Source organism: Symsagittifera roscoffensis, chromosome 2 (genome assembly GCF_963678635.1).
Source record: "Symsagittifera roscoffensis chromosome 2, txSymRosc1.1, whole genome shotgun sequence".
NCBI classification, from domain to species: Eukaryota; Metazoa; Xenacoelomorpha; order Acoela; family Convolutidae; genus Symsagittifera; species Symsagittifera roscoffensis.
The window spans coordinates 3722434-3737438 of NC_087063.1; the positions used below are offsets into that span (position 1 = coordinate 3722434).

Here is a 15005-nt window from a genome sequence, read left to right on the forward strand (position 1 = left end):
TCTGTGCCAAATTAATTAGCATCTGATTAATGAGATTTATTTTTTGCAACCATTTATGCCAATTAAAAACTTAATAACTTAAAAAATATGTTATTTTTAATTGATTAGAAAAAACTCCCAAAGAGCATTTGAGTTCATAAACGCTGAAAAATTCAAGATCAAAATAAAATAAACTTCAATTTTAATATAGTAACCTTCAACTTCATTAAATTTAAATTTTGTTTGTGTTCTTTCAAGTTATCTAAAGTATAGGTTATCTGAAAAAATCTGAAGCGAGCGAATTAAATGGTTTATTTTATTGTTTTGTTTTCGCTATTGCAGATGGATTAACAAAGAAGTGCCGATCGATGAACACCCATACTGCTACGTCCCATTCAGCGGTCAGTCCACAAATAAGTCTATTTTAATTAAAAGAATTCATTGTAAATCCAAAACGTAAAAAATCTTTATTGGATTTTTGAAAATGGAGTTCTTTGGAAGCTCAAAATTTTATAAAATGTACTCAATACCTTTTTTTTCAAATTGGGGTCATTTTTCGGCGTGATATAATTAAGGGATCTCAACAAAAAAATATTTCTGAGGCATATTTGACGGTCATACTAAAATAATTGAAAAATAATTTTTTTAGAATAACAACTAGAAAAACGAAAAATTTGAAGTTTCCCAAAAATTTTTCAGAACTTTTTGAACTTTTGAAGTTTTCGATTCAGACAAGGAGGTAAAATACTACAACTGAAATTCTGTGAGAAAAAATATGTTTTTACGGCTTAATTAGGTTATTAGTAAGCTTTTAGGCCACTAAAAAAACCTACGCATTTTTTCGTGGATTCGACCCCATGCCTACCCAAAGGGTTCCCCCAGTGTAATGTTTTGAGATATCCATATTTGGTGACGGACGCTTTGGCCTTTGGTGCTAATAAAAACTGATTTTGAGGAGGAGCGCGCGCCAAAAAAAGCCGTTTTTTGCCTGTTTCTCTAAAAGTTTGCCTGCGGCGCACAAAATTTGGCCAAAACAGGGTCTTTTAAATGATTTGGGAGAGCTCCGAAAATTAATTTGGTCGACCTCAAAAAAAATCAATAAAAATTTTGGAAATTTTTTGAAAAACCGTCTCCACCATTCGAGAAAATCTCATATCCGCCCATGGTTCACTGATTTATTATTTCTTACTGATTTTTACTGTAAATTCATGCAGAAAAGCTAAATTCTAATCCATTATATTTCATTTTTCTTGAAAAATATAATTTTGATAGAAAAATGGATTAAATCTTTTATAGTAGATTATAAGAGATTAAAAGAGAATTTCGGAAAAATTGTAATCAATTTTCATTGATTATAATTTATTAAACTGTCACCAAAAATGTTATTATTATAATCGTTGATAAATCGTTTACACATCTAAAATTGTCGCTTATAATTAATTATAATTTTGCTAAAAGTGCGATTAAAATTATAATATAATCGATTATTTTCTCTTTTTACTAGCGGGTATTTATTCGCTCGATTTACGTCGAAAAGTCAAAAACTTCAAGCCGGTTTTCCTCGACACTGGATAAACTTTTCCAAAATTTTTTAAATGTTCGAATTACAATTGGAAGGGCTTCAATATGAAATATCATTCAACTCTCGCCGATGATTGTTTGTGTTAGTTGAGTTTTGCGTGGAAAACAAAAAAACTTGCGTAAAAAAAAACAAATAAAATGGAGATCAGTTTAATTCATAATAGGAGTTTTTTATGGATTATAATGGGTTATAACAGATTATAATGGATTATAATAATTCGTATGAGTTGGAGCCTGTATTTTCCAAAACTTTCACAATATATTCACAATTTTAACGCTACAATTGCTAAATTGTGTTTGACATTTAGCTGCAGCAAAAACTTAGATTGTTTTCTACTTTCTTTTCGACTTATATTTACCGTGCAAATACGTTAAAATACATGAAACGCGTGCTAATTCCCCCACCTCCAACCCCCACACCGACACACCTTTAAACCCCCCTGCAGAACATTACGCAACCTTGCCGACCATTACGCCCTCTCTGCAGACCTTTACGCCACCAAACGTAAGTGGGTATATTGGCAGGGGTAGGGTAGGTGGGGGTGTAGGCGCGTGGGGGGTCTAAGTTTTTTTGAGGGGGTGGGGGGTGAGGGTAGGTGAGGATGGGGTTTATAGAGATTATTTGTGATTGTAATTAAAAACTTTATAATTTTTTTTAGATTATAATGCACTTTAATGGGCTTTGAATGAATTTGGAACAAAAAAACACTATCGATTATTATACATGGAAGCTCGCTGCTGGTAGGTTAAAAATCTCATATGCTCAACCGTTGAATATGGAGAGGGGATTTGTTACCAGGTAACATAGGGGTCTAGGGAATAGTCAAAGTCAAAGCGATCCCTTTTCCTCAGGAATTCGATTATTAGATAAATTTTCATCCATTTTTGGACAATCGACTCTAAATTTTTCAAAAGCATTCAGAAAAATTTTTGTTTTAGAATTAATTTTTCACGACTAGTAATTTTTTTGATCGAATAAGGTATTTTTTCAGCTGGACCCAGAAACTGCATTGGCCAGAAGTTCGCCCTTCTAGAAGATAAACTGATCATATCATCGATTGCTCGTCACTTCGACCTCAAATCGGACACTGAGCACAAAGACATGGAGGTGTTCGGCCAAGTGATCATGCGACCAGTGAAATATTTCAACATTAAATTCACTCGCAGATCTGAACAAAAATGAAATGCAAAATAGTAACGCTGAAAAAAAATAACTTTCAACAAAAAGGTCTGTTTTGCGCTAGGTTGTCATTGTATGAATGAGTTTGAACGCCAAGAGATAATTGATCCAGGTTCCTGAAATTTCATTGTAAACTGAAAAGTTTAGTTTTTGTAAGAAAGCTAACCTATTTGAACGTTTCTTTTTGCCATTTTGTCTTTTTAAATTAAGCTGATAATTTTCCCTTTTCTACCCTTTGTGCTTCTTGAACATCATTGGCCCTCCTAATTGGATGTATGATGAACGTATTTTGTTTGATTTACTCATGTTACTCTCAACTACATGTAATTTTATTGATGACAAAGTTTTAGGTCCACCTTCTAGGTGTACATATTTATATAGAAACAGTAGCGGATTTAGGGGAGGGGGAGCGTGCGGACGATCTTTTGCTCAGGGATTCGATCCGCTGCCGACACAAAGGGTCCCCCTTTGTACTATTTTGAGATATCCATTTTCGCCTGATGGACCCTTAAATTTTTCTTAAGGTGCCTTTGGCGCCCATACTTAATTATTCTGAGGGGGAAGTGCGCCCTGAAAAAACGCCAAATTGTGGTCAAAATTTTCCAAAAAAAGCCTAAAAACGCCTTTTGCCTGTTTTTTGCACGTCTTGCCTGCGGCGCACAAAATTTGGCCAAAACAGAGTCTTTTAATTGCTTTGGGAGAGCTCGGAAAAGTAATTTGATCGACCTCAAAAAAACTCAATAAAATTTTTGGAAATTTTTTGAAAAACCGTCTCCATCATTCGAGAAAATCTCATATCCGCCCATGGTTCACTGATTTATTATTTCTTACTGATTTTTACTGTAAATTCATGCAGAAAAGCTAAATTCTAATCCATTATATTTCATTTTTCTTGAAAAATATAATTTTGATAGAAAAAGGGATTAAATCTTTTATAGTAGATTATAAGAGATTAAAAGAGAATTTCGGAAAAATTATAATCAATTTTAATTGATTATAATTTATTAAACTGTCACCAAAAATGTTATTATTATAATCGATGATAAATCGTTTACACATCTAAAATTGTCGCTTGTAATTAATTATAATTTTGCTAAAAGTGCGATTAAAATTATAATATAATCGAATATTTTCTCTTTTTACTAGCGGGTATTTATTCGCTCGATTTACGTCGAAAAGTCGAAAACTTCAAGCCGGTTTTCCTCGACACTGGATAAACTTTTCCAAAATTTTTTAAATAATCGAATTACAATTGGAAGGGCTTCAATATGAAATATCATTCAACTCTCGCCGATGATTGTTTGTGTCAGTTGAGTTTTGCGTGGAAAACAAAAAAACTTGCGTAAAAAACAAATAAAATAGAGATCAGTTTATTTCATAATAGGAGTTTATTATGGATTATAATGGGTTATAACAGATTATAATGGATTATAATAATTCGTATGAGTTGGAGCCTGTATTTTCCAAAACTTTCTCAATATATTCACAATTTTAACGCTACAATCGCTAAATTGTGTTTGACATTTGGCTGCAGCAAAAACTTAGATTGTTTTCTACTTTCTTTTTGACTTATATTTACCGTGCAAATACGTAAAAATACATGAAAAGCGTGCTCATTCAAGCACCTCCAACCCACACACCGACACACCTTTAAACCCCCCTGCAGACCATTACGCACCCTTGCCGACCATTACGCCCTCTCTGCAGACCTTTACGCCACCAAGCGTAAGTGGGTGTATTGGCAGGGGTAGGGTAGGTGGGGGTGTAGGCGCCTGGGGGGTCTAAGTTTTTTTGAGGGGGTGGGGAGTGAGGGTAGGTGAGGATGGGGTTTATAGAGATTATTTGTGATAGTAATTCAAAACTTTATAATTTTTTTTAGAGATTATAATGCACTTTAATGGGCTTTGAATGAATTTGGAACAAAAAAACACTATCGATTATTATACATGGAAGCTCGCTGCTGGTAGGTTAAAAATCTCATATGCTTAACCGTTGAATATGGAGAGGGGATTTGTTACCAGGTAACATAGGGGTCTAGGGAATAGTCAAAGTCAAAGCGATCCCTTTTCCTCAGGAATTCGATTATTAGATAAATTTTCATCCATTTTTGGACAATCGACTCTAAAATTTTTCAAAAGCATTCAGAAAAATTTTTGTTTTTAGATTTAATTTTTCACGACTAGTAATTTTTCGATCGAATAAAGTATTTTTTCAGCTGGACCCAGAAACTGCATTGGCCAGAAGTTCGCCCTTCTAGAAGAGAAACTGATCATATCATCGATTGCTCGTCACTTCGACCTCGAATCGGACACTGAGCACAAAGACATGGAGGTGTTCGGCCAAGTGATCATGCGACCAGTGAAAGATTTCAACATTAAATTCACTCGCAGATCTGAACAAAACTGAAATGCAAAATAGTAACGCTGAAAAAAAAGACTTCAACCAGGAAAAGGTCGTTTTTGCGCTAGGTTGTCATTGTATGAATGAGTTCGAGCGCAAAGAGATACTTGATTCAGGTTCCTGAAATTTCATTGTAAACTTTTCATTGTCATTTAGTTTTTGGAAGAAAGCTAACCTATTTGAGCGTTTCTTTTTGCCATTTTGTCTTTTCAAATTAAGCTCATAATTTTTGCTTTTCTGTCCTTCGTGATTCTTTAACTTTATTCGGTGTATGATGAACGTGTTTTGTTTGATTTACTCATGTTTACTGTCAACTACATGTAATTTTATTGATGACAAAGTTTTAGGTCCACCTTATAGGTGTACATATTTATATACATACAGTAGCGGATTTAGGGGAGGGGGAGTGTGCGGACGATCTTTGGCACCAATACTTACTAATTTTGAGGGGAAGGCGCGCTCCGATAAAGTGCGAAATTTTGGTCAACATTTTCAACCTTTTTGCGTGTTTTTTTTTGCACGCGTTGCCTGCGGCGCAGACAACTTGGCCAAAACAGGATCTTTTTTATTGCTTTGGGAGAGCCCAGAAAATCAATTTGATTGACCTAAAAAAATTCGACAAAATTTTCAAGATTTTTTTTTGAAACACCCCCCCCCCCTCGAGAAAATTCTAGATCCACCCCGGTATACATACACAAAATTGGAAGAAACGCAACAAAAAGAACACACAAAAAATTTATTGATTCAATCAGATGTGGATCTAAGACTTTCTCGAGGGGGCGGATCTTCAAAAAAAATTCGAAAATTTGTCGATCTTTTCTTAGCTCTCCGAAACCACTATAAAGACCCTTTTGTGACAAAGTTTTCTGCGCCGCAGACATGTAGGAAGATTTTAAACTTACGAGAACTGGATATTTTTTCTTATTAGTCACAAATTTCTTAATTTCAAATGTTCCACCTGTAGAGCACAAGATTGAAACAAAAAGATCATTACTGAGCTTGATGAATTAAATTAACCGGCTCAAGTTTTCGAACCTTTTTTTTTTCAAGTAAGCCGACAGTTAATCAAAGTAGCGCAAAATTGCAAAGATACACCTTTGTTTTTCTGCAAGAGTTTTCAGATTTAGTGTCTGGCTAAATTTTCATCTTAAAAACGTTATAGATTCAAGTTCATTATAGGTTCAAAGCTATAACGGATCTTTTCGTTTGACTAAGTTTGCATCTGACTGAAAATGAAGGCCACACCTTTTCCTTTCTTGCTTTTATCTCATTTGCTAATTCCTGCCAATCAGATAAAAGCTATTATAAGATAAAAAATACTGAAACTTTGAATTTGAACGCTGATAAGTTGTAAGGCAACACAATTTGGATAACGAATGCGATTGAGCTTATTCTAGACACTTTATCAGGGAATGGCGTATTCTAGGAACGTTTAATCAGGAATTTCAAGAAGTAAAGAAACAGGTAACAGATTTTGATTTCAAAGTTTTTTATTACAACGAGCAATTGAGTTGATTTTTGTTCCGACTTTCGTAATGAAAGTAACGGAATAATATGCTCGGGGTGGGTTTTGTTTCTGGTTCTTCAGACAAATTTCAACCTTTTAACTAGCCATTTTTGTCAGAATTTGTTTTTATCATTCAAAAGGTCCTGTTGTCCTGAGCTTAAATTTGAAAAAAAAATATTTTACCTGTATTTTTCGTAAAGTAATGTGGGTTTAAAGATTGCTATTTTGGCCAATTTGGGACTATTAACGCGCGATATATTTTGCGCTGTTAAAGCGTAAGCAGAGATTTAATCCGTCTTAGAACTCGTTCCAAATTGGTTGAAGGAAGCTTATATGCCATAATTGGTTTGATTTGTTAATAGGAGCAAAATCTACGAATTTGTACTTAATATGGCGGTTGTTTTTATAAAAAATCTTAAATTTTTTTAAATTTAATTTTGTTTTATTACATTTGATATTTTCATGTTATTAATGCGCCATAGACCTTTAAAGGCAGTCAAAACATTCAGGGCTTCGTCCTGATACAAGCAGCTTTTTTTACAATTTTGTCGTTTATTTTGCAACTATTTATGACAAAGGGATAAAATTTTGACAAATGCTGGAGATAACTTTTGAAAGGCGTAATTTAACCAGTGTATTATAATTCTTTCTCGCGTGGAAACACGCTCCCAAACTATTCTTGTCGTGGAAACACCCTCCAAAAATTTGAGTTAGTAGATTTTTGACCTACTCTTTATGTAGCCTGAAATTCACAGACAAAAAATGGAGACAGTTGCTTGATACAGCGTCGAAAAACATTTATAGAAAATTTTGCGCTCAGATGTGACCACAAACAAGAGGGACAAATTTTCGACAGACGACGAAGTAACTCTTTCAATTCTCTTGTCTGTCGTTTTCAGCTTTATAAAGAATAGGTCAAGCCCATCAACCTCCCAATGATCCAATTTGATTCCATAATTCAATTTTTTTGTTTTGTGTGCGATCATTCTACAGCAAAAACAACTCTAAAACTAAATATAATAAACTGGCTAATATACGCTTTTGAAACGAGGTTTCTCACAATTCGATCCCGCTTGTCGTTCCAGTTTGTTCCAAAGAGTCGTATCAGTTTGTTTTATCTTGTATTTGTTAAACTTGCAACCCAATTTAGATGAGTTAGGACCGATGTGGTTAACTCATAGAGTAATTTCGGATAGGGTACACCGTCTGCTCGTCACGCTATCTTATTTTCGGCCGGATTGATTCGTGCAACTTCTTTGTCTAATACCGATCCTAATCTTACTCTTATACTATCTAGTCTCAGGTTGTTTAACTAGTCTCTGCTAGGCTCAATAGATCTAGGGTATACTGGTTTATTGCGGCTGCTGATGTTCTCTTGGAGAGGCAACTAATTTCTAAGTTAAATTCAAATCTCTCTGGTGCTGAAATTACAAGTAATTTCAGCACTTACAAATAAGTGGGTTGTTAGTTAGATGGATCATGATTGGTTAATATTAAATACTTTATAGTGGTAAAATATCTAATTTTTATCCAATCATAAAATATAGTTTAGATCAGGTTCCACCCATCCGGGTTTTACAGAGTTTTTTAGAATTATCTTTCTGCAATTCAAAGGATGGATGATGGACGTTGGTATTTGGCGAACATCGTACTCTTGTCCGGTTTCTCTTGTTAGAGAAGTTCCAGGACGCTGGAGTGAGGGGCATCAATCGTTGGGTCTTCTTATGACAACGATGGTGTTTCCCAATGAAATCAATCTGATTTCAGAATGGTTTGCTATGACGGGTTTTTCTTTTTTTGTAGAGAACTTCTTTTGTATTCGACCTCGTCTGGTAATGGCGTGGAGATTGTGCGTGGAGGGAATGCCTTGTAATTCGGATCTGTACGTATACTTGAACATCGAGGTGGTCATTGGTCTAGTTTAATGAAGTCCTTTTCTGCGAAGTCAAGTCGTACTCTAAATCCTTTGAGTTTGTGATTGTGGACGGCATATCGGTTTGTGGTTGGCCATTCTTTTTTAAGTGTAGTGGGGTCATTTTGTCTTTGGATGTTCGTTTTTGTTGTTGTGTGCTGATCTATATACTGCAAGGTATAGTTTACATTTTATAAAAATTTTTATTAGTTCAGTTTTTAATTATGATTTTGGTTAGTTGTTTTCACAAAAGCATTTTGTTTTAGTTCGGTTATTTTGAAGAGTTACTCACCCTTGAGTACCTCTTATGAAAAATAGAAGTGTGGTCACAAAGCGTGGATGCAGCGCGGTGGGTTAGGCCGGCTATAGAGCATGCTCAGGACGTCCTCTCTGGTGGGTTAGGCCAGGAGTGGGAGTATGATTTCGTGCGGTTTCTGTGAGAGGTCCTGTTATGTGATAACATTTTATGATGGGTTTATGGTGGTTTTTCTTATGTTTCGTTGGTTGTGTCCTTTTTTCAAAAATCAAATTGTTTTTGGTATTCGACTTTTTTGTGTTTTATTATTTCTTTCTTAGACTTTATAATAGTCTTCAAAAGAATAAATTATCCAGTTTTAAACTGGCTTAATCCGGTTTGGGTACCGTTGGTTTTCTTTTCTTAGTCATGCTGTTATTCTATGATTTGTGGTGTTTAGTAAGCTGCGTTGGTTAGTTTTGTTTAGTATATAATTCCTTTCCAACCGGGTTAAAGGAAAGTTTGAAACTTGTTATCGCGTGCTAGAGTTGTTGAGTGTGAAAGCTTGAAACTGAAATTCATTATTTAAACAATTCTTCGTGGGCGAGCTGTGCGAGTTTGGATAGAATTCTTGTGCGAATGAATGAAAATATCAAAAGGTTAGTACTGCATTTTTGTTTTATCAATTTACTACATAGAATTTTAATTTTACTGCTAGTTTTTGGGGAAAAATTAAGTTACAAATTTTCATCATTATTAAAATTACTGCTTTTGGGGAAACAATTTATACATTAATTTACTACATTGGTATGAATTTTATTATATTTATCTAGTGCAAAATATTAATAGAGTTTTAGAAGAATTTTAAAAGTTAATTATTCTTTATTTTTCTTTTCTGTTTTTTGCAGATGATCGTGGAATGAAGACTAAAAACCTAAATGAGACATGAATAAAGAATGGTTAGTGTTTATTTCAAATTTATTAGTGGAAAATATGTATAAATTATACTTACCTGTTAGTCCTCGGGGAAAAAACCGTGGGGGAAGATGTCGTGTATTATGTCGGAGTTTGTTAGTAATTTTGCTAGTATGCGAATGATGTTTTTAGTCTGAAGCAGTGGCCAAAGCAATTGAAGTGCTTTAATAGTTTTTAGTTCTTCAGTGCCAACTGCAAACTCATAAGGTGTGTTTTGAATGAGGTTATATAACTTGTGATTGTATTTAGTATTGTGGATGAATTCTAATATTGGGATTTCTATAGGTTGGATAAATTCATGTGGGATAAGGAAGGGTCTGGATTCTTCTGCGTTAAAGGTCTTCGTGATGGGACAAAATATATACATTTGGGTTATGGGATCATAATTGCGGAGGATGCCGTGAAGGTTAGTATCTTTGATGCAATATGTGAAATTAAGAAAAAATGGTGAAGTGTATTTAGAGTTAAGAAACTGAAAACGGTGGTGTGGTTGTTTTGATGGAGTGTGTTGGTCAAAATGATTTTGTATAAAGCGATAATATGAATATGTGTGGGTTTGTTTAGTGCGTAACATAATGTCGTGTGAGCAGTGCAAATCGCGTTCATGTGGTGCAAGGAAGTGGAAGGTATGTGAAAATAATTGAAATTTTTCTTTAAAACTTTCGTAAGCTTGCATGTCGGTTAGTGCTTCAGAAATGACGTGGTCGAATTTGCGATCAAATATATTGAGTGTAAATACATATGGTGTTTTGATGAAGAATTTTTCTGTTAGTTGTGGGTTAGCGAAGCGATCATCATCTAAAAATTGGTCTTGGTTAGGTCGTATGATGTTATGATCGTAATATTCTAGCGTAAATTCGTTAGCTCGGGGTGCAGTGAAGGTTTTTAGTGATTTTTTATATCCTATATAATCAAATTGTCTATGTGTGAGTGATGTGGTGAGTCGATATAGCATATCTTGATTTCTTTCTATATCGATGTGAGTATTAGATAAAGGTAGGCAAAGGGGATTAGTAAAATGATAATATGATGTCCAATGAAGTGTAGGCATTAAAACATGTTCATCTACAAAACTACGTGTGTCGTTAGTGTCGTTAGGGGTGTTTAAAGTATATTGTGGAAATGAAGGTAAGGTGATTGCTAGAAAATCTTTCGTGTTAGTGTGATGTGGATGATTAATATATTCACGGGCTGTTCCTGGTTTGGTTGGGAATGGATGGTTTGGGAATTTTCTTTTAAAAGTGCGATAAGCTCTATTAGTGCTTTTTGATGATTCGGTGGAAGTGGATGATTGTGCTAATGATGCATAATAAGCTGAAGAGGGTGTGGGGGTAGGTGGGTTTGAGGATTCTATTGTGGAAGAAATCTGATTTATAGTGGGGATGTTAGGGTGTAATAGTTGTCGTTGAAGGGTGATAAAATTATCGATTTCTTGGGAGATTTGGGGAATATCTGGAGAATTGGATGATCGGTCTGAATGAAATGAAGAGTAGGTTGGGGTGACTTGTGAAGCATAAGAGGGTGTAGAAATGGATGGGAGTTGGTTACTTGGTGGGATTGGTTGAAAAGGGGGTTTTGAAAAAACTGAGGAGTTGGTTTGAAAATTATTGGATGGAGATGGTTCGGAGTCTGCAAATTCATCAGGGGTTTCAATATTAGGGTTATTGAGTTGTGAAATGGAGTATAAAACTGAAATATTTGAATTAGTGTCTGAATTCATGCCTGATGTTATATTACTAGTTGGGAAATCGGGTGGCGGGAAAGCAAAAAATGGAATTATTGTAATTGGAGTGTAGAGGTTGGTTGGATGGGAATTTGAGCGGTGTAGGGATCCAAGTTGTCGGCTCATCGTGGGCTAAAAAAATTATTATTTTGAGACTGAAACGCGGTGGTATGGGGTTGTTCGATAATTGGTTCATATGTATTTTCATCTTGTGAATGATGTGTCATTATATGTTGTATGGGACTTTGCGATATGTTTGGTCTAAAATTTGGATTATGTGTTATTGCTAAATTTCGAAAATTTCGTGGGACTAGGGATAATGGATGGTTATGTGGTAGGGGTGGCAACTGTGGTGCTGTAGGCGTTATTTCTATATTATTATGTTCTTCGTCGTACGTGTTGTGTCTTGTCGCTATTTTTTGTGTTATATTCTTTTATTTGTGCGTCTAAAAGAATTTTGTTTATTGATGATGAAAAAATTCCAAAAAATCCTGCAAATAGTATGCGTGCTACACTTGCTTGTCTATTTACTTGTGTGTGTATAGCGCATGTATTATAGATTCCTTTTAAAAATGAAAAAAGAAATCCTATAAAGTTAAACATTGCGTATAAAATAGTTAATTTTTCTTAGATGTAATGGGGCCATCCTAGAAAATCAAGAATTTCATTTTTTAGTGTGACAAAGCTAAAAATATTTATGGGTGAGATATCTTGTGGTCGGTATTTTTCACCGTTTAGATATATATAGTCTTTGATGTCTTTAAAATATCCGCTATAAAGTGTGTATAGATATCTGCAAATCCTGCGGTTTCGGCAAGTTTGCGTAAGTTTTGATCAATTGATTGTCTTTGTATAGTGTCCATTTGTGTTAATAATTCTTGGAATTGTTGTGTTCTAATGTGATGTTGGATATCGGATTTTGAATATATTCCAATTGATTGTAAATCGATATTTGGGTTTCGAGCAATAGCTCTAATGCTTTCAGGTGAAAATTTTTTGAGTGATTTCATTAATGTGGGGTATGGGGTAAGAAGGTAATATTTATCTTCATCAGGGTTCAGTTGTACTACATTGTGGCTATTTTCTGATCCGCATGGGACTGCGGTATCCCAGAAATAGGTTCGTCTCGAAAGTGTGTCAACGAAATGTACTTTATTCTTATAAAAGATAGGGATTCTTTTATAGCATCGTTTATCTTCAAAAACATATAGTGGTGATACTTTTTTGGTACAGGTATAAAACCATAAAATGTTTCCTTCGTAGTCTAAAAAATTTGATCTATTTCCTGATTGTAAATATCCTGCGTAGGGTATTTTTAATACTGCTAGTGCAAGTGATTGTTAGATTTGTGTCCGTTCTAATTCGCATAGTTGGTGAAGTGTTTCTAATTCAGAGAGTGACATTTCCTGGAAAATTCGGCTAATTGTGTAGTCTAATTTCATATCTAAGTGAATATCATAGTGGATATTACCAAAATAAGAATTATTCATTAGTGATAGTTCTTGTAAACGTATGCTTCTAGTGTCATGCGGCTTTAGATGTCCACCTGGTTGACCATTACTTTTTTGAAACTTGACTGGTATATATGATGTTCCTTCGTTTAGAGGATGACCTGTGGCATAAGGGTCAATTTTTATTTTTCCAGTGGTCATGTCGAAACCTTTTTCGTATTCAACTAATATTTCAGAATATTGTGTTTTGTAAAGTGGGTTTCTGTATTTGCATGCAAGTTCTGTTTCTTGATATATTTAAAACGTGTCAATTTATTTTCTATATTGTGGATGTTTCTAAAATCAGTACTTTGTTTTTGTCATGGATTTACTTGTTCATATGGAATTGATTGTATAAAATATTTCTCGTGAAATTTTATCATTCGAGCGTGTATTTTTGCTACTTGAAATGTTGTACATGTATCTTCAGGAAACCAAACAATAGTTGCTTGTGTTCGTGTATTAGGGTCACAATAGCCTTGATCGTTTTTACAAGGTAATCTAATTCCTTGATAGATCATTGTGTTGTCCGATAAATCTCGTGTGAGTTGTATTTTTTTGAGTTGTTTTTTCCAATCGAAAAACATTATTTCTTGATATCCTTTATTTTTTGTGTCTGCTTTGCAGTTTGATGGGTTATTTATACCAATGTGTGGTATCCAGTGTTTATCGTGTATGTCATAAGTTAATCTTCCGTGTGCGCCGTTGTATGGGTATTTTTCATCTAGTTTTCAATGTCCTTGATATCTTTCAAGTTCTGCTTGATGTACAGAATCTGAAAAAACTTGGAAATATACTAATTTTCTGTCGGTTTTTTTATTTCTTGTGATATTTAGTCTGAGTAACTCGTTTTTACAATCTTAGGGATTGAGATGTAAAAGTCGTTCGATATTACTCTGGTAGAATGATTCGTGGTCAAGTCGGTTTTTATTTCCATTTGAGACTTGTGAACAATGTACTTTCTTTTCGGAAATTGTTGCTGCGAATTTGTATCCTATAACTGTTGTTGCTCGGGCTTTTGAATAGAGTGTCGCTATTACATTTGTAGTTTCTATAGCTTGTGGTTCTGTTTCGCATTGTGATACTTGATTTATTGCATATTTGTGTAGTGTTTTTTGTTCATTTTTTTCACAATCGTAATGTGTGACTAATAAGTCTCGGGGTCCTGTGCGGGGAGAAGGATTTATATTCTGATCGGAAATTACTAGAAAAAAGAGTTGGAGAAAAATTAATATTTTTAGAATATACATGTGTATGATAATCCTGAATATGGGTTATAAAATGTAATGTAACCAATTGTCTTTTTGGTATATCTGTCGTATTTATATATTACTTCAGTTGTTATAAATGGTGGTGGTAGTGATTGAGCTGTTATATTTGGTAGGTTTAATGGGTAAGGATGTTGAGCAATGTTGTTTAGTTTAACTGTGATTTCAAATTTTAATTGTAGACTATTTTGTTGGAGTATTTGGATGTTATGATCACGAATGTCTTCGTGGATATCTTGTCTATATTGTAATCTATTAAGTGCCCAGTTGTGGAGTCGGTTACTTTCTGGGTGCTGTCCAAATAATGGTGGGGTTGCTGTGAATGTATTCCAGTCTAATCTTAGAGGGATATTTGTTGATGATTGTTCTCGATATCTAGCGTCGAGATTATTTGGGAAATTTAAAGGGAAAGGTGTCGGTGAAATTTGGCTTAATGATGGTGTTGATGGTAGTGACAATGTTTCTGGTAGTGATGATGATGTTGTTGTATCGGTAGAAATATCTATTGGATCATTTATTAAATTGGGTTCACCTTGTGTGAATGATTGTGTTGTCCAATATGGTAGTCGTAATGTTTGATTTGGAGGGTTAAAGGGATTTTCACGGATTTGTTCAGTTGTTGGTGTTGAATCTAAGTAATCTGAGGGTAGACTTGAGGTGCTACGTTGTGAAAGAAGCGTAGGGGTTTCTGGTAATATACCAATTGGGTTTTCCGGAGTACTTTGTGATGGGGATTGGGGTATATCAAAATGAAC

The 15005-nt window shown here is 34.5% G+C and overlaps 2 protein-coding genes across 3 annotated transcripts in view; one reads left to right on the forward strand and one right to left on the reverse strand.

Moving 5' to 3' along the window:
• LOC134839436 (cytochrome P450 4V2-like) overlaps positions 1–5199 on the forward strand; it is a 34946-nt gene extending 29747 nt beyond the window's left edge. Inside the window, exons 9-10 of one of the 2 annotated variants that reach the window (XM_063854984.1) lie at positions 322–380; positions 4956–5199. In XM_063854984.1, the coding sequence (XP_063711054.1) occupies positions 322–380; positions 4956–5146 (250 nt within the window). In that variant the 3' untranslated portion in view covers positions 5147–5199. Of the gene's footprint in view, positions 1–321; positions 381–2552; positions 2964–4955 lie in introns of those variants that run through there. The other variant, XM_063854983.1, reaches the window with a different exon arrangement.
• LOC134838866 (ATP synthase subunit alpha, mitochondrial-like) overlaps positions 1–15005 on the reverse strand; it is a 494565-nt gene that overhangs the window by 257005 nt on the left and 222555 nt on the right. The window lies entirely within an intron of this gene.